Source organism: Hipposideros armiger, unplaced genomic scaffold (assembly GCF_001890085.2).
Source record: "Hipposideros armiger isolate ML-2016 unplaced genomic scaffold, ASM189008v1 scaffold_93, whole genome shotgun sequence".
In the NCBI taxonomy this organism is placed as follows: Eukaryota; Metazoa; Chordata; class Mammalia; order Chiroptera; family Hipposideridae; genus Hipposideros; species Hipposideros armiger.
The window spans coordinates 3518880-3537576 of NW_017731443.1; the positions used below are offsets into that span (position 1 = coordinate 3518880).

The 18697-nt window shown below is 48.1% G+C and overlaps 2 protein-coding genes across 5 annotated transcripts in view; both read left to right on the top strand.

Moving 5' to 3' along the window:
* The window catches only part of LOC109384154 (uncharacterized), a 45896-nt gene that overhangs the window by 23559 nt on the left and 3640 nt on the right, over nucleotides 1-18697 (top strand). Inside the window, exon 6 of the mRNA XM_019645191.1 lies at nucleotides 17579-17687. Coding sequence (XP_019500736.1) covers nucleotides 17579-17687 — 109 coding nt within the window. The remainder of the gene's footprint in view (nucleotides 1-17578; nucleotides 17688-18697) is intronic.
* Nucleotides 9129-15281, top strand: LOC109384121 (retinoic acid receptor responder protein 3-like). Of its 4 annotated transcripts, XM_019645144.1 has the most exons (5): nucleotides 9129-9361; nucleotides 9672-9930; nucleotides 10776-10884; nucleotides 13486-13736; nucleotides 14931-15281. In XM_019645144.1, the coding sequence occupies exons 2-5, from the start codon at nucleotides 9898-9900 to the stop codon at nucleotides 14991-14993; spliced, it is 456 nt and encodes a 151-aa protein (XP_019500689.1). In that variant the 5' UTR covers nucleotides 9129-9361; nucleotides 9672-9897; the 3' UTR covers nucleotides 14994-15281. The 4 variants fall into 4 exon arrangements, 2 of the variants coding, with proteins under 2 accessions (XP_019500689.1, XP_019500688.1); XR_002124345.1 differs by having other exon boundaries at nucleotides 9129-9839; XR_002124346.1 differs by lacking the exon at nucleotides 9672-9930.

Genomic DNA, 18697 nt, shown 5'->3' on the forward strand with positions numbered 1-18697 from the left:
GGAATATCTGTGAGGCAAAACTATGAACCAAATCCCAGACCTAGTGGAACACCTTTCAGACTGTATCAATGCAAACAGCTGCTCAAGTGGTGATTAAACCTGACAACAGAGGCCTGAGGGGGAAGCCACTCAGGAAGGATGTATAGTCAGGTCCTGCATGTGAAATAATAAGAGGAGCCGCTGAGGGCGAAGACCTGGGCTGTGGAAACCACCTGACAACTTTTAACTTGAAGTTGGGCCTCAAAAACTAAAGTGCAGTACGCAGCTGAAAAGGAACAAGCTAGATGAGCTATTACAGGAAATCAGGCAGTTCTGGGAAGGTGCACTGCACGTTCCAAAGCGTAACCCGCTCTGCGTCAGCTGGTCCTGGGGAGGGCCATGCAGGGCATCACAGCAGACACAGGACTAGTATGATAAAAAAAAGCCTCGGTCCTCAGTGGCCTTGGTGAGCCGCTGAACTGAACCTGAGTCACCTGCCTCCCATCCTCTTGTTATGGACACAGTGAATGTCCAGGCTGTTGAAGCCCCTTCTAGTTAAGTTCTGCTTCTCGCAGCCGCTTGCATCCTAAGGGGCCAGTGATCTCCTGGGTCCCCTATGTTTCAAGGCACCTCCTGAATCTTTCCACGTGGAGTACAGCACCCTGACTGGCCTGTTCCATGGCTTCTGACCCAGTACTTTCTGGAGTTGGTACAAGACAAGGGCCTATGTGAGCATTGGGAATTGACACCTCTGTGCCTCTAAATGCCTTTCCTTCCTGGAGTAGGAACACTGGTCCAGGGCTTTTTTGAAAGAGACCTTGGGTTCCTCAAGGAGGTGCAGATTATAAAGCTCCCCTCCTAATCTGACTGAGTCCAAGTGGCTTTCAACCCCAGTGAGTCCATGTTTTGAGGTAGGTAGTCACTGACCTTTAGAGAATATTGAGAATATTTAGAGAAACATGGTTTTGAAAACATATTTAGTATTTAGTCATTCTTAAATAGATCAAAGTGAAAATGAAAGTGAAACTCACCATTGGTATAAAATCTGTTCCTCCAGGAGCAGACCATCAGACATCGCCATGGCCTCGGTAAGTCCCCTGGAACTTTCTGTTAGTGGCTCTACAGCAAGGGGCAGCTCCCCTCTTCTAAAGGCCTCAGTCTGCGTGCCTGGCCTGGGGCACAGTTAAGTCCAGAGCTTGTTTTCAGAAGGCATTCATGGAAAACGTTGGAAATCCATTTTCTTGCGAACTGTGGAGACTTTGGGCAGAGTGACTCTGCTCTCCACATCTGGCACAGTGGACAGGGGGATCTGGGGACCCCCATGTGGGAGGAGCTGTGGGTGTCTGGGAGCTGTGACTGCCTGAGCTGGGGAAGAAGCTGGAGTGTGGGCCATTGGGGGTGACCCGGGACTTGGGAAGTGAGTGAACCCCCAGCTACTGCTGGAGGCCAGTGCCTTCTCAGCGCCAGTCTGTTCTCTTTCCTCTTGGCATTTGTCCTGCCTGATACTGTGCATTGGAATTTCAGCGCCTGATCAGAAATCTCCCCTCCTATCAGCCCTGGTATCCAGACTCACAGAGGTGCCAGGGAGGGGCAGGCCGGCTCAGTGTGCACAGCTGAAAAGGAACAGGTTGGAAGGGGCTATTATAGGAAATGGGGCAATTCTGGGAAGGTGCACTGCACGTGCCAGAGTGTAACCCGCTCTGTGTCAGCTGATCCTAGGGAGGGCTTTACTGTGGCCAAAACAAAATCAATGCCTGGGGAGACATTTCCTTATCCAGGCAGGGCCCAAGCTCACATTTCCTCTGCCACCTGCCACGGAGGACAGGACCNTACTCCAGTGACTCCCTGAGACTCTGCTCACCTCTACATTATCCTGGTGACCACAATTCTTCCTACTCCAGTGACTCCCTGAGACTCTGCTCACCCGTGCATACCACTAAGCATGAGGCTTTATCAGTGGCTGAACCTTAAGAGAGCCTGTAGGTGGCAGCAGGCCTCGTGGTGTCCTGGCTTTCTACAGAGCTACCTCAAGCCTGGTGCAGATGGCATCCATCCTCAGTTCGCAGTGTGACCTCTCCCACATGCCTCCAGGTTTACACAGGCAGTGAAAAACCAACGTTTGCTTTGTGGCTCCTACCAGGTAGTCCCCAGCTGGTCCCAGGCAGTGAGAGGCCTGGGCCTGAAACAGAGCCCATCCCAAGAGGTACCAGGACTAACATACTTGGAGGCTGGCTTCAGACCACAGCAGAGCACTGCCCAATTAGCCCCACAAGTGGCACACACAAAGGGTGGTTTCAACAGGCACTAGAGCCCACTGGGGAAAATCCCACTCAGTGGGGTAAGCCCTCCTCACAGCAGCCCGTAAGCTTTGGACATGGTGGACGTGGCCAAACCCCGCAGCCAGTCAGCCCAAGGGCCAGTCTCACCTACTGATGTGTCAATAGCAATCAAGGCCCAACTATAACAGGAGGACACACACAGCCTACACAAGAGATGCTCCTAGAGCACCTGGACAGGTGACCAATAAGACTGTACCAGGGCCCCACAAGGCACCTACACATAAGGCCACTTGGCCAAGACTGGGAGACTGCAGATTTACCTCATACATAGAAACAAACACAGGGAGGTAACCAAAATGAAGAAACAAAAATACGTCCCAAATGAAAGAATGGGAAAAAACTCCAGAAACAGAAGTAAACGAAATGGAGGCAAGCAACCTACAAAAGACAGAGTTGAAAACAATGATTATAACGATGCTCAAGGAACTCAATGAGAACTTCAACAAAGGGATAGCAAGCCTAAAAACGGACATAGAAACCATCATGAAGAACCAGTCAGAAGTGAAGAATACAGTAACTGAAATGAAGAAAGAATCACCAGAAGAAAGAATGCACTAGAAAGAATCACCAGCAGGCTAGATGAAGCAGAGGATTGAATCGGTGATTTGGAAGACAAGTAGCAGAAAACACCCAATCAGAATGGCAAAAAAGAACAAGAAATTTTTTTAAAATGACGATAGTTTAAGAGGCCTCTGGGACAGCATAAACATAGCAACATCCATAGGGCTACCAGAGCAGAAGAGCGAAAGCAAGGGACTGAGAATCTATTTGAAGAAATAATGACTGAAAACTTCCCTAACCTGATAAGGAAATAAACATAGAAGTCCAGGAAGTACAGAGTCCCAAACAAGATGAACCCAAAGAGGCTCACACCAACACACATTAATTAAAGTGGCAAAGGTTAAAGACAAAGACAGAATCCTAAAAGCAGCAAGAGAAAGGCAACTAGTAGCTTATAAGGACACTCCCATAACTCTCAGCTGATTTCTAAACCAAAACTTTGCAGCCCAGAAGGGATTGGCACAAATTATTCAATGTAATGAAAAGCAAGCACTTACAACCAAGGGTACTCTGCCCAGCAAAGCTATCATTTAAAATCCAAGGACAGATAAGGAGCTTCCCAGACAAGACAAAGCTCAAGGAGTATTACAAGCAATGTTAGAGGGACTTCTTTAAGATAGAAATAAAAATCAAAATTATGAATAGTAAAATGGCAATAGCTACATATCTATCAACAATTACTTTCAATGTAAATGGATTAAATTCTCTACTCAAAAGACATAAGAGGGCTGAATGGATAAGAAAACAAAACCCTTACATATGCTGCCTGCAAGAGACTTACTTCAGATTGAAAGACACACACACAGACTGAAAGTAAAGGGATGGAAAAAGATATTTCATGAAAATGGAAACAAACAGACAGAAAAAGCAAAAACAAAAAAAACCTGAAGTAGCAATACTTATACTGGACAAAATAGACTTTAAAACAAAGGCTGGAACAACAGACAAAGAAGGACCCAGTAATCCCACTTCTACATATTTATCCGAAAACACTACTTTGAGGGGACATGTGCATCCATATGTCCATTGCAGCATTGTTTACAATGGCCAAGATGTGGAGTCATCCTGGCTGTCTGTCAATGGACGAATGGATAAAGAGAAGGTGGTACATAAATACAGTGGAATATTGTTTGAACAGGGAAGGGAATGGGTTCTTGCCATCTGCGGCGTCATGGAATGACCTGGAGGGTATTGTACTGAGTGGAGTGTCAGACAGAGAAAGACAGATACAATGTGATTTCACTTATATGTGGAATCTAAAGAACAAAACAGAAACAAACTCATAGATACAGAGAACATTTGATGGCTGCTAGATGGGAGGTGAGGTGAGGGGGTGGGTGAAAACGGGAAGGGATTAAGAAGTACAAATTGTTTGTTACAATGTGATCGAGGCATGTAGGGTATAGCAAAGGAATATAATTAATAATATTGTAATAACCATGTATGGTGTCAGATGGGGACTAGATTTGTTGGGGTGATGGATGGGAGGAGGGTTGGGGGTCAGGGTAAAAAGGTGAAGGGATTAAGGGTACAAATTGGTAGTTACAAAATAGTCATGGGGATGTAAAGTAAAGCACAGGGAATATAGTCAATGATATGGCGAAAACTATGTATAGTGCCAGGTGGGTACTAGATTAGTCAGGAGAATCACTTCTGAAATTATATAATTGTCTAACCACTACATCATACACCTGAAATTAACATAATATAAAACAGTATTGAAAAATAAATGAAAAAAAGGAGAAGCTTTGAAATTAAAAAACAAAAAACAAAAAAAACAACATATTATGCCGTGGTCGCTCATGGGTTGTGAAAGAACCCACGAAGCACAGGGGTAGAAGTCAGAAGATTTATTTAAGAAGAGAAACACTGGCAGAAGTGTTGTCCGGGCAGAGCCTAGAGCAGATAGCTGAGCTGAGTTTCTGGTTAGCTGGGATTTTATATTTTTCTAAGCAGGATATAGGGTGCTTGTCAGATTGTAGGGCATTGCGGTTACAGTTGGCTTCTTCTGGGAACCGTTGTGTTCCCATAGCTAGATGTAGGATTCAGAGACAAGCAGTTAATTTTTAAGCTCACTCCTGCTAACTCTTTACCTGTTTCATCATATTGTATGATTTCACTTACATGAAATATCGAATACAGGCAAATCAACAAAAAGTAGGTGTGGTTTCTTAGGCCTAGGAGCGCAGGTGAAGGGGGTGGCGGGCTCGCAGGGTGATAACTAAAAACATGAGGCTTTTTTTTTAAGGTCATGAGAACATTGTAAACCTGTTGTGCTGCTGCTTATACATATCCGTGAATATACTCAACACTGTTAAATTTTACACAGTAAAAGTAAAGACTACTTGTTAGCACGAGAAAGGACTCTAGGAATATCTGTGAGGCAAAACTATGAACCAAATCCCAGACCTAGTGGAACACCTTTCAGACTGTATCAATGCAAACAGCTGCTCAAGTGGTGATTAAACCTGACAACAGAGGCCTTGAGGGGAAAGCCACTCAGGAAGGATGTATAGTCAGGTCCTGCATGTGAAATAATAAGAGGAGACGCTGAGGGCAAAGACCTGGGCTGTGGAAACCATCTGGCAACTTTTAACTTGAAGATGGGCCTCAAAAACTAAAGTGCAGTACGCAGCTGAAAAGGAACAAGCTAGATGAGCTATTACAGGAAATCAGGCAGTTCTGGGAAGGTGCACTGCACGTGCCAGAGTGTAACCCGCTCTGTGTCAGCTGATCCTAGGGAGGGCTTTACTGCGGCCAAAACAAAATCAATGCCTGGGGAGACATTTCCTTATCCAGGCAGGGCCCAAGCTCACATTTCCTCTGCCACCTGCCACGGAGGACAGGACCCAGGCCTTGCCTTAATTAGACTTTTAATTTCAGAGTGATTAGTCCCCTCGTGCTCCCCAGATGGAGACCGTCTCTGGGCCCGCCCTGCCCTGGCTGACAGAGAGGAGGAGGTGGGCAGGAGTCCTGGCCCCACTGACCCTCCAGGCCTCCTCCTCACACAGCTGCTTTTTCCCGCTCCAAGCCAGGCCCTTAGCTGGATCCCAGGATGAGGGAGGGAGGACGAGAATATAGGATCCTCCCTGACCAGAGCTCGAGCACTGAGGGGGTTCAGAGAGCACAGGGAACCACAGCAACACATGATCCAAGTGGGGAGAGGTAAAGGTCCCGGGGGCCTGGGGACCCAGCGTGGCAGCTGGGCAATCAGGGAAACTTCTCAGAGGAGAGGTGTCTGATGGGGCAGAAGAGGAGGCGGGGCCTGGGAAGGTGGTCGGGGGCGGACAGAGGCGGTTGTGCAGAGGCGCAGAGCAAGAGTGAGCTCTGTGGGAGGGAAAGGGCAAGTCACCCAGTCAACCTGGGGGGCAGAGCACAGTGGGGGCGAGGAGGGTGAGGAAGGGCCTGGCATGAGGGGCCAGCCAGCTGCACAAGGGTCTGCCTGTGCCCTGAGGCCAGAGGAAGGTCATTGCCAGATACATTCTTTGAGAAAGCCACAATGGGTGTTGGGGAGACTGGGCATGGAGTGGTGGGGACAGGAAGCAGGGTGCAGGACAGTGGGGGTCACAGAGGCAGGGACTGGGCTGCCCTGAACCAAAAAAGTGAGCAGAAGATGGACGACAGAGTTAATGGGGAGAAACTTCCAGGGTCAATATCTGTTGGATATTGGCATGAGAAAGAACGCAAAGGGAAACTGACCCCTGGTCTCAGGTCTCAGATTAGATAGGCTGGGACGAGGGCTGGAGGAGATTCGTCCTTTGTTTTTGTAAGGTTCAAAGAGGGAAAAAACTGAAAAATGTTCAAATCATGAAGCTGTGGTGCCCTGGGGACATTGGGGAGCAGGAAGGAGGCGGGGAAGGGGAGGGAGGCAGGGCTGAATCAGGACAGAGAGATGTGACAGAGCTTGGCCACTTCCAGATGAGTGATCTTGGACAAGTCTCTCTACCTCTGTGAGCCTCAGTTTCCCCACCTGAGCGATTGGGTGGTGCTTCCTTCCCCCTGGGGCGGTGTGAGGATGGAGTTATGGTAGGACAAGTGCCAGCAGAGCCCTGAGTGTGGCAGTCCCCAGCTTCTCCCATTTCACAAAGCTGGGCGGTTCCAAAAAACCCCACTTGAAGGTTCAGGTGCTATCAGGATGCTGTCAGTTCTCGTCTCTCAGGTGGGCATCTCCGAAGATGGGTATCCTGGGAATGGAGGGGGCAGAGTGTGAGGAGGTGCCTGCTGTAGCCATGGATGACCAGGACAAGAGGCGTGATGGTGACCTGAGGGTCAGTGTGCAAAGGGCAGAGAAATTCAAGACTCAATTGACATTGCTGGGGATGTGCCTGGGACCCCAGCATTGGGAATGCGTTCTCCATGCCAGCTGTAATGTCAACACACTCTGTGCATGTTCACAGTGCACCTGCATGTGCACATCTGCATCCTAGTGTGTGTGTGCACACAACACACACACAACATACATATGCACAATATGCATATACGCAACATACAGGCATTGGCACACAACACACATACATGCGGCATACACTTATATACAAAACACACATACACACAACACACAGAGACACATAAGACACACATAAGACATACACACAACACATACAACATGCATATATACCACACACACATGCACAACATACACAGGACACACACATACACGGAGACACACAAGACACATGCACACACACATAACATACACACACTGAGCAAATCTCCACTCTCCCAACGTACAAGGTTATTTTTCCAGGCTTACAGGTTCGAGGCAACCAGTTTCCAGGCTCCCAGTTCTCATGGGGCAACCTCTAAAAGCTACAGCAGGCTGAGGACCCCACTGGGGCCAGGAGCTCTTCCCCTGCCAGGCTCTCACCAGGTGATTAACATCAGCAAGGGGGTCCCCAGGCCGAGCTGCAGCTTCCCAGGCAGGGTCTCTGCCGTGGCCTACAAGTCTGTCTACACCTTCCTGGTTTTTTTGTTGTTGCAGAGTCATGAAGAACCCAAGCCTGGAGACCTAATTGAGATTTCACGTGTTCCCTATTCACACTGGGCCCTGTACGTGGGAGATGGTTATGTGATCCATCTGGTTTCTGCATGTAAGGGCTGTTGAAATTATAGTTTTTAAAAGATTGGTTGACATCATGAGAACAATCTGAAGCCAAACCCCACCAAGGGAAACCTGAGCTGGTTTTCCCCAGAGCCATGCCTGAGCACTTTAAGCAATCTCAGTGGGGTCCCACCAGTCCTGACAAAGCAGGAGGAGAGGCTCGTGGCCCCCCCAGTGAAGCCTGGCTGCTTGAGCATTCGGGTCTCTCCAGCTCCAAGCCCGTTTACCCGGGTCTGCAGAGTCTGATTTGACTTAAAGCAGCCAAGTCTCTGAACATCTATGGTCTCATACAGAAGAATGCCTGTCAGCATTATGTCCTTTGCACTCATATGATCTCACAGAACAAGGTGTCTTGGGAGTATTTACTTAACGCTCCTTTACAGGAGCAGCTCTCACAGGTTTACACACCAGAAAGACAAAGTCTCATACAAATGCATGTGAGTACCTACGAATGAGTTATTTAATTCATTGATAGCAAAAGAAGCAGGATAACAAAGCCAATCAAAAGGAGAATGTAGGATACAGATGTATGTATAGTCAATGAAAGAAAAAAAGATGCTGGAATAAGACTGCTAACTGAGATGCAGAATGGCTCCTGTCCTACAGAGCGATGGCACCATAACCTTCTCCACCAAGCGTTTGCACTGTCACTGGGCAAAAATCATCATCACGATGAGAATAATATAGTTGCACCTTAGCAATTATCTACAGGCTATCATCTACCTNACTGCTGCTGACCAGCTGGGAGACCTTCTCCAAGTCAGTTCACCCCTCTGTGTCCTGGCCAACGATCCGGCCCTGTCATAAAGGAGGAGATGCTGAGAGGCTGGTCCTCTGGCCCATCTCTTACCACCCCCAATAGATCCCAAACCCAGGGTAGGATGGCAGATAGGTACAGAAAATGCATCTGTGCATAGAGAGCTGGAGATGCCTGAGGACCCGGGAGTCTGGAGGAGGGATGTTCTGAGATAGTGAGACACCTCGGGTGAAAGGATGTCTGCTGGGAGGAGATCTGTGCTATAGGGAGAGGGCCTGGGGGGTGTTAGGAGGCAGAGAGAAGACGATGTCCAAGGAGCAGAAGCAAGAGAGAGCACGAGGTGAGGGGAACACAAGTAGCTCCCCAGAGCAGAGCAGAGGGAGGAGCGAAGAGGGATGAGGGTGACGAGCGGTGAGTGTTAGAGCCAGACCCCGAGCTGCCTGAAGGGTGTGGACTCATTCTGAGGCTCCAGGGACGTCATTGCCATATGTTCCCTTTGGAAGGTCCCACTGGATGACATGGAGGTGGATAAGGAGTGGTTGGAATGGGAGCCAGAGGTGAGGGACAAGGACTTCTGTGACCCAAGTCAGGAGAAAGGGACATGGGACGAAGGTGGCATTGAAGGTACTTGGTAACTGGATGCAGGGGTCAGGGAGGAGGAGGAGTGAAGGATGACTCCAACCTCTGATTGAGCAACCTGGGCTGAGGAACGCCCAAAGGAAGGAGAACAGCGGGAGAACAGGGGACAAAGAACCGGCTTCATTCCTGGGGGATGGAACAGAATGTGGGGGGGGCCGTTCTGCATCCCCGGGAAGGGAGTGCGAATGGGGAGAAAAGAGCAACCCACAGGGGGACGAGTGTGGGAAGTGGGAATAGAGAAAGGAACTTCTGGCTGAGGGGTGTTGGGTAAGTCCCTTAACCTCTCCTGTGCCAGTGCCAACACCTGTGACTTGGGAGATCATTGTACCTTGTGAGACTGAGGTGCTGATGGACGCATGTTATGGAATTTTCCCACCGGTAGCTGTGTGGTCACCACAACGTCTGATGCTTGGCCCAGCTGCCCATTGTGTAGCCCTAAGAACACTTCATTTTGTGTCTCACGGTGAATGACTGAGGAGTGTCCAGGGGTTGGAGAGAGACTCTGAGGAGGAGGCTGCCCAATGAAGCTGTGGACAACTGCTGTAAAATATAATGTATTGATACGCTATTTGAGGTTCAGTAAGGACAACAGATCAAAAGATGATGCCATTGAAAAAGAGTTTGTTACTCACAGTTCCCATAAGATGAGAACAAGCCACGTTATGCCACAGGGATGGAGGGGGCAGGGTGTTTGTTTTGAGGGGAAGCACTGGGTTGGTCGGGAGGCAGAGGACATGGGGAGAAATGTGGGCAAGAGAATTTACCGTAGTGTCTGTGGGAAGAAGGATTGAGGCAGGGAAGCAGGCTGAGGACGGCTCCGGCTCGTGAGAATCCTTTCCACAGGCTCTGGGGCACGGGGGCTGGCTGTAGTTGTCTGCTACCTGGCCCTGTGGTGATCAGGGTAGATGGAAGGTGGCCTGGAGTGTGAGAGCCTCTTAAAGGCGGTAGCTGTGGGTGGGGGTGGGGAGGTGGGGCTCTGGATTGGTTGGTTTGCATTTGAAAAGCACATTTATGTGTGGGTTGCTTGCTACCTTCAGGAACTGGCTAGCCCTGGGAGGGGCAGTCTCTCCAGCTTCCATAAGGCTCAAGAGGTCAAAGTATCAGAGCAGAGAATAAAAGACAAGGTTAACACCCAACAGTGGGGCAGGACAAATGTGCAAGGGCCCTGAGGGCCAGTCTAATGAGAGGGAAAGTGTTCAGCCCATCCTTTGTCCAGGCTTTTTGTTCCCAGTGTCCCCAAAGGGGGTTCTCTGAGAGTGACAGCAAAGCAGTCACCGGGATCTCCTCTCCCTGGGTCACCACTAGGCCCTGCAGGGTAGCCAGCAGTTCTGCAGCTCTCCCAGCCAGGCCTGGTGGTTCCTACAAGCCTGGGACACTCTCTCTGGTTTTTCTCTTGTAGTCGGACCAAGACCCCATACCTGGAGACATGATTGAAATTGATCGATATTTCTATAAGCATTGGGCCATCTACGTGGGAGATGGTTGTGTGGTCCATGTGACCACTACAGGTAAAGATGAATTATTTGTTTAAACACCAGCTTTATCTTGAGAAGAGGTAACAAAAGGACCACTCATGGCTGTGCTAATCAGCATCTGTTTCCTTTGAATTATAACATCTCTGATCTTCATTCACTGAGCAATAGAATGTGGATTCCATCAGTTGACAGTTCTGTTGTGACCCTCTCTTAAGTGTCCAGACCTATGCCAGGTGATGGGAGGTAAGACAATGGGAAGAAAGTTCTCTCTTGCCATTGAGCCACACAGTTTGTACATAATAAGGTAGAAATCGCCAGGCCTTTGGAAGTGTTTCCAATCCTTGCTTCACAACTTTTGTCACTTGGTTATATTACTTAAGTTCTCTGGCTCATGATTGATTCTGCAAAATGAGAGGGATTGCAAGAGGATTGAATGAGGCCCACTTCTTCCTGGTAGGTACTCAAAACACTCAAACTCATCTGAGTCCGACACAGGCCCAGAGATGCATAATCTGCAAGCTTGTTTATAATGTCGTTGTTTACAGTGAAGAACAAGCTTAAACACCCGAAATGCCTAACAAGAGGCAGTTTGTGAAATAAATGCAGTACAACATCAGTGGAATACCATGGCAGTCATTTCAATTCATGACACAGTCCTACATTTTTTTGCTATGGGAACATGTTTGCAACACAATGTGAAGTATTTACATTACAAAAGTTATGTATCAAACAATTGCACTCATGTTACATTTATCCTGAAACTGAGAGGGCAGGAGAGGAGGAGGAAGGAATATGGTGGCACTCAGAGGTCAATAGTGCAACTTTTTTTTTTTAACTCTAGTCGATATTATTTAAAGGACTATGGAACAGAGGACTAGTTAATCTAAGTCTTTCCCTAGGATTTAAAAAATTTGGTATGACTCATACTATGTAATTTGTGTTAATAGTGCAGTACCTTAATTATAGTAAAATACATTTGCCATTTTAACCATTTTAGAGTGTACAAATTCCGTACATTTAGCACATTCAAAATGCTGTGCAACCATCACCTCTATCTGGTTCCAGAACATGTTTATTACCCGAGAGGAATCCCATACCCTTTAAGGAGTCACTCCCCATTTCCCCTCCTTGGCCCCAGGTAACCACTAATCTGCTTTGTCTCTATAGATTTGCCTGTTCATATAAAGAAATCATGCAATATGCAGCCTTTTGTGTCTGCCTTCTTTCACTTAGCATGTTCTCAAGCTTCACTCATCTAGCATGTATCAGTACCCTATTTCTTTATATGGCTGAATAATATTCCATTGTATGGATAGAACACATTTTGTTTACCCATTGATCACTTGATGGAAGTTTGGTTGTTTCCACATTTGGCTATTGTGAATAGTGTTGCTATGAACACTCAAATACAAGTTATTGAATGAACACCTGTTTTTAATTAGTTTGGGTATATGCCAAGGTGTGCAATTGCTGGATCATATAATACAGTACTTTTTATTTACGTTGCTGAGTTCATATACTGCACAGTAGTGTTCAAAGAAGTAGTGAAGGCAACAGGAATTTTTATAGACTAGATGCTTAACCAACCAAAAGTGGTAGTGACTTCAGCTCCTTACCTTTTTCATGGCATCATTGCTCTTTATCAGCCATGGGAAGCATGCATGGAAATTACTGATTGTCTAACAGTGTGCACAAGAATTAGCTGGGAAACCTTATTTAAAGTGCAGATGGCTGAGTGTCATGGCCCAGTATTCTAATTGAGTAGACCCAGAGCCTAGAGATTGGTATTTTAAACAGACATCCTAGGTGATTTTCATGGAGGTGGTCTTCCCTGCGCACTCTGAGAAACCCTGGTAATGGATGGCTCTTCTCAATTGAAATCAAATTAGGCAGAGGGCATTAAAGAACTGAAATGTAGGTTTCCTCACTACCATCCTAACCTTCATGGAAACCATGAAACTGAGATGACAAGTAGTACTGTGGTATAATAAATTTGCTAGGGCAAAAACTCAGTCTTCCTAGAGTAGCACCACTTTCTTCCTTTTAACAGGAAACATTTGACCAAGAAGCACATGTAGTATGAGAAACAAAGTACTGTTGAACCAACTATCATTCCCAAGACTCCTACTATAAACATCTGTTAGCACCAATGATAAGCAATGCTTCAGCAACCTTTGGCTTTAAATGCAGGCAATTCAGCTTAATTTTTGATATCTGGTTCTTTAATGAGAGCCTCGGTTAGGCAAGAAACTAGCTGCTTGATTGAGCTTCTCCTTAGAAGACAGATAAGATTCATTATAGACACACAATTGCTTAATGTCAGCCTTAGTGGAAAGCAAAAATTGCCTCCCACCCCCATTTCACAAGGCTTCAATTCCTAGAGAGCTGACATGATTTTTAGATCCAGCTGTGAAAAACCAGCCAAGTTTATCTTGGAAGGTGATGTTTCGCTCAAATATTGAACTCATGTTTGCCCTTAAAAGCACAAAGCCGTCTTGAACAATTAACTGTCTCAGTTCAATTAATCATGTTTCACAGAATAGCAGGACTTTTTGTCCTTCCTTCTTCCCCTCCTTTTCCAACCATGTACTGCTGAACATGGCAGCATCTCAGAGTGTCTGTCTGTGATTCCAGGATCTGGCTCTTTCAGCAACAATAACCATACAGTGGCCAAGGTGAAATGTGAACCTTTGAAGGATGTGGTGAGGAACAACGATTACACAGTTAACAACTACTTGGACAACAAGTATAGACCACGGCCAATAGATGAAATTGTAAATTCGGCAAAGCAGAAAATTGGTGAAAACTGGCATTACAACGTTTTAATGTCAAACTGTGAGCACTTTGCTACTACAGTGAGATATGGCTGCTCACACAGCAAACAGGTAAGATCCCTACGGGGTGATTCTTTTTGGAGTTCTGTTTACAGGAAGATGTGGGGCAGCTGTTGGCAAATATCAGAGGGGCCCTCCTGACGTCTCTAACACAAACGCTAAAGGACCAAGCACTTAACTTGCCCAAGGCCACCAAAGCTAAGTGGACACTTCAGAAGTTGAACCAGTTGCTTTTATTGGAAAGCCAGTGTGGTATCCATGGAATCCCACTGCTTCCTTGTCTTTGAAAATCCTTTTCAGAGGATCGCCGGTGCAGTCCAGCCGGTGCTTCTTGCCCTGTATGTCAGGAATAGCTGGTTCAGATTCTGGCACTCTCACTGACCGACCAGGAGACCTGCTATCAGATCACTTTACTGACTAGACTTGGCTTCCTCATCCAGAAAATTGGCAAGTGCCTCTGTCCCATCCACTTTATAGTTTGAATTAAAGAGTGTTGTGAAAATTGGGAAGCTCAGCTCACATGTGAGCTGCTGTTACCAACAGTATCTCCCTCCCACAAGCCTGTGGGGTGATCAGGGCAAGTATTTCTTATCTCTTTCTACAGAAAAGGAAGCCAAGGCTCAGAGAAGTCACATGATTTACCTCAGGCTTATCAGCATAGATCCCTTTGCTCTGAAGCTGCCATGTCACACATTCTCCTGCCTCCTACCAGGAGGCACTAAGGTCCTCCAGTCCCCAATTTCAAGGCACCTCTGCGCTCTCAGCTGTCTGGATCCCTCCCAAGTGCTGAGCTGCCTGTAAATAGAGTCATCTGAGCTCAAATCCCAAATCAGCTTCTATTCCACTGAGGGTTTGTGGACAGGTTGCTGTCCCTCCCTGGGCCTCAGTTTCCTGATGTGTGGAATGAAGGGCTGGATGGAGGACCTTTGAGGGTGGGCCTGGCTGGCTCTAAGCACGTGCAGTCCTTTACCTGTGAGCTCAGCTGTGAAGGCAGATCCTGAAAAGTCCTGTGGCTTGTCAGGGAGAGTTAGGAACGAACCAGGAGACAGATAGGATCACCTTATCCCCCAGAGGGCCTCCCTGGTGAGAGCTGCTAAGGTGTGAGCTCCTAAGGACAGTCAACTTCTTCCCTGGGGAAAGGTCTCTGGGATGGACAGAAAAATTAACATGTTGTTGTGTTGCTTGAGCGGGAGGGAGCATCAGTCTTGTACATTTCCTTGAACAGTGTGCTCTTCTACTTTTCAGGGCGCAAATGCAATGCGAACTATGACATTTTCTGTGGCCGTCCCAATTGTCCTTTTAATCTGATGATAATAGTCACCAAAAGTAACAACAGCTTGAAGAAGCCAATAAAAATTCTGAAGTTAGAGGCTGCTTTGCGGGCCAGCTGTTCCTCTCTGTGCCTGATTCCCTCTCTCACTGGCCTTTGGAAGGACCAACTGTAACAAGACTGTGAGCTTCTTGAAGAATCAAATGAATGAATCCAGTGACCCCTCTCTTCCCTATTTCCACTGCTTGATGGTAGACTCCAGAATCTTTGGAAAGGAAGCAACTACAAGTAATTGTATAATGCTATAAAGAGCTCCTAAAGTTCGAGATTCCGTTTCTTCATCTCTAATATGGGGGTGGTAATGACTGCTTCACTGTGTTTTGTTGAAATTACAAGAGATGACGTAAGATGCCTTAACACAATCCCCGGCCAGTAGTGCATTCTCTCATTTCCAGTTGCATAAAATATCTTATTCCATCCCTTTACTTTCNGCCAAAACAAAATCAATGCCTGGGGAGACATTTCCTTATCCAGGCAGGGCCCAAGCTCACATTTCCTCTGCCACCTGCCACGGAGGACAGGACCCAGGCCGTGCCTTAATTAGACTTTTAATTTCAGAGTGAATACTCCCCTTGTGCTCCCCAGATGGAGACTATCTGTCCGCTGGCCCTGCCCTGGCTGACAGAGAGGAGGAGGTGGGCAGGAGTCCTGGCCACACTGACCCTCCAGGCCTCCTCCTCACACAGCTGCTTTGCTCCCGCTCCAAGCCAGGCCCTTAGCTGGATCCCACGATGAGGGAGAGCGATCACACAGCACCCTCCCTGACCAGAGCACCAAGGCCAGAGATGGTGCAGAGAACACAGGGAACCGCAGCACGACAAGGTCCAAGTGGGGAGAGGTGAAGGTCCCAGGAGTCTGGGGACCCAGGGTGGCAGCTGGGCCTTCAGGGCAGCTTCTCGGAGGAGGGGAGTCTGATGGGGCAGAAATGGAGGAGGGGCCTGGGAAGGTGGTCGGTGCAGACAGAGGCGGTTGTGCAGAGGCGCAGAGCAAGATTGAGCTCTGTGGGAGGGAAAGGGCAAGTCACCCAGTCAGCCTGGGGGGCAGAGCACAGTGGGGGCGAGGAGGGTGAGGAAGGGCCTGGCATGAGGGGCCAGCCAGCTGCCCAAGGGCATACCTGTGCCCTGGGGTAAGAGAATGGTCATGGCCAGATGAGCCCTTTGAGAAAGCCACCGTGGTTCTTGGGGAGACTGGACATGGAGTGGTGGGGACAGGAGGCAGGGGGCCAGTCAGGAGGCCGTGGGGGTTACAGAGGCAGGGACTGGGCTGCCCTGAACCAAGTCAGTGGGCAGGAGATGGACATCAGAGTGAATCAGGATAAACTTCCAGGGTCGAATCAGTTGTTGGATATTGGCATGAGAAATGGGCCAACGGAAGCTGACCCCTGGTCTCAGGTCTCAGATTGGACACTCTGGGATGAGGGCCGGAGGAGGTTTGTCATTTGCTGAGGTCAGACACAAAGAGGAAGAAAAACTGAAAAACGCTCAAATCACGAAGCTGAGGTGCACTGGGCGGGGACATTGGGGAGGAGGAAGGAGGTGGGGAAGGGGAGGGAGGCAGGGACGAATCAGGACAGAGAGATGTGACAGAGCTTGGCCACTTCCAGCTGAGTGTTCTTGGGCAAGTCTCTCTACCTCTCTGAGCCTCAGTTTCCCCACCTGAGCAATCGGGTGGCACTTCCTTCCTCCTGGGGAGTGTGAGGGTCGCAGGTATGGTAGGAAAAGTGCTAGCAGACACCAGTATGAGTGGGCAGCCCCTCCGCCTCCAATACCCCCTTTCCCCCTCAGCCGTGCAGGAAGTAGGGTAGTTGCACAAAGGCCCCTTGAAGGCAAAGATCCTGTGAGGATGCTGTCAGTTCCCATCTTTCAGGTGGGCATCTCCAAAGGTGGGTGTCCTGGGACTGGAGGGGGCAGAGCGTGAGGAGGTGCCTGCTGCAGCCATGAACAGCAGGGCAAGAGGCGTGATGGGGACCTGAGGGCCAATGTGCAAAGGGCAGAGAAGCTCAAGACTCACCTGACCGATGTTGCTGGGGATGGGCCTGGGGCCGCAGCCTCGGGGAAAGGGTTTTCCATGCCAGCTGGTGTGTGAACACGCTCAGGACACGTGCACAGTGCACCTGCATATGCACATCTGCATCCTAGTGTGTGCATGTACACACAACACACACACAACATACATATGCACAGTACACACACAGATCACACATACACAACATACACATAGACACTGACACACAACACAAAACACACACATACACCCAACATACACATAAAACATAAAAACACACAACAGACAACACACACGTCATACGTTCACCCTGCCCATCCTCCGTTCTCCTGTCCAGAAGTTCATTTTTCAGGGATGTAGCTCCTGGTCCCCCTCAGAGGTGACCCTCTGAAAGCAACATGGGATTCCACGGGGGAGAGGTGCTCCCCCCATCATCAAGGCTCCCACTAGGAGATTAACATCAGCAAAGGGGGTCCACAGGCCAAGCTGCAGCTTCCCAGCCAGGGTCTCTGCTGTTGCCTAGAAGCCTGTCCACACAATTTCTGGTTTTCTCTTGCAGTTTTTTGAAGAACCTGAGCCTGGAGACATGATTGAGATTTTCCACATTGGCTATAAGGACTGGGCCATCTATGTGGGGGATGGAGATGTGATCCATTTGGCTCTGCCAAGTAAGGACTATTGAAAATATAATTGTCAAAGATTTGTGAACAACATGAGGACAATCGAAAGCCAAACCCCACCAAGGGAAACCTGAGTTGGGGACACATCTCCCTGAGAGACAGAGTTTGAACTGACCGTCCATCCGTGTGCTGCTGTGTAATCACAGTGGGGTCCCATAGGTCCTGACAAAGCAGGGGGAGAGGCCCACTGGCTTCTCCAGGGCTGGGCTGCTTCAGTACTTAGATCCTTCCAGCTCAAACCTGATTGACTCTGTTCTTACAGACTCTGGTGATATGATTGAAAGCAGCAACGCTTATCCAGAGCTCACAGTCTAAGTGTTAAATGAGAAGGCCTCTCAGTATTGTGTTTTCCGGAAGCACGTGATTTCACAAACTAGGTGTCTTAGTATTGTGTCATGGACGCTCCTTAGCCAAGCAGCTTTCAGAGGTGCACATCGAAAAGGAAAACCCTCATGACAATGTGTAACGTGAATAATTTATTTAGCTCATAATATGACAGAAGCAGGAGGTTGATAAAGCTGGGTAACAGGAGAATGAATGAAACTGATGCATGTAACATCAATGAAAGAAAAACAGTGATGGCTGGAATAAGCCTGCTAAGTTAGATGCAAACTGGGTTATGTCCCACAGAGCAATGGCACCATAACCATTGACTCCCTGAGAGGGAAAATAACTGTCATCAAGACCAGGATATTACGTTTGCAATCTCTATGTTTTCTACAAGTTATCATTTATCTTGCGGGTGTTGTAAAAACGTAGGAACTGATTATAAGTAGTAAATCAGGCTCATTCAATCAGGGTGACTCTCAGGGGCCTTGTAAGAGAAAGCATGACTGTGAGGACATGTGGTCCTTTTTATATCTAATTTCCCAGGTGTGTGCAGGAGACCAGCTCCCGCAGGGTCCAGGGGTTCCCTCAGGTGGAGGTGGAGTCGGCGAGGAAAATGAAGAAAGACGCGGGGAGACACAGGAGTGCTTTTTCAAGAAGAGAAGTGTCTC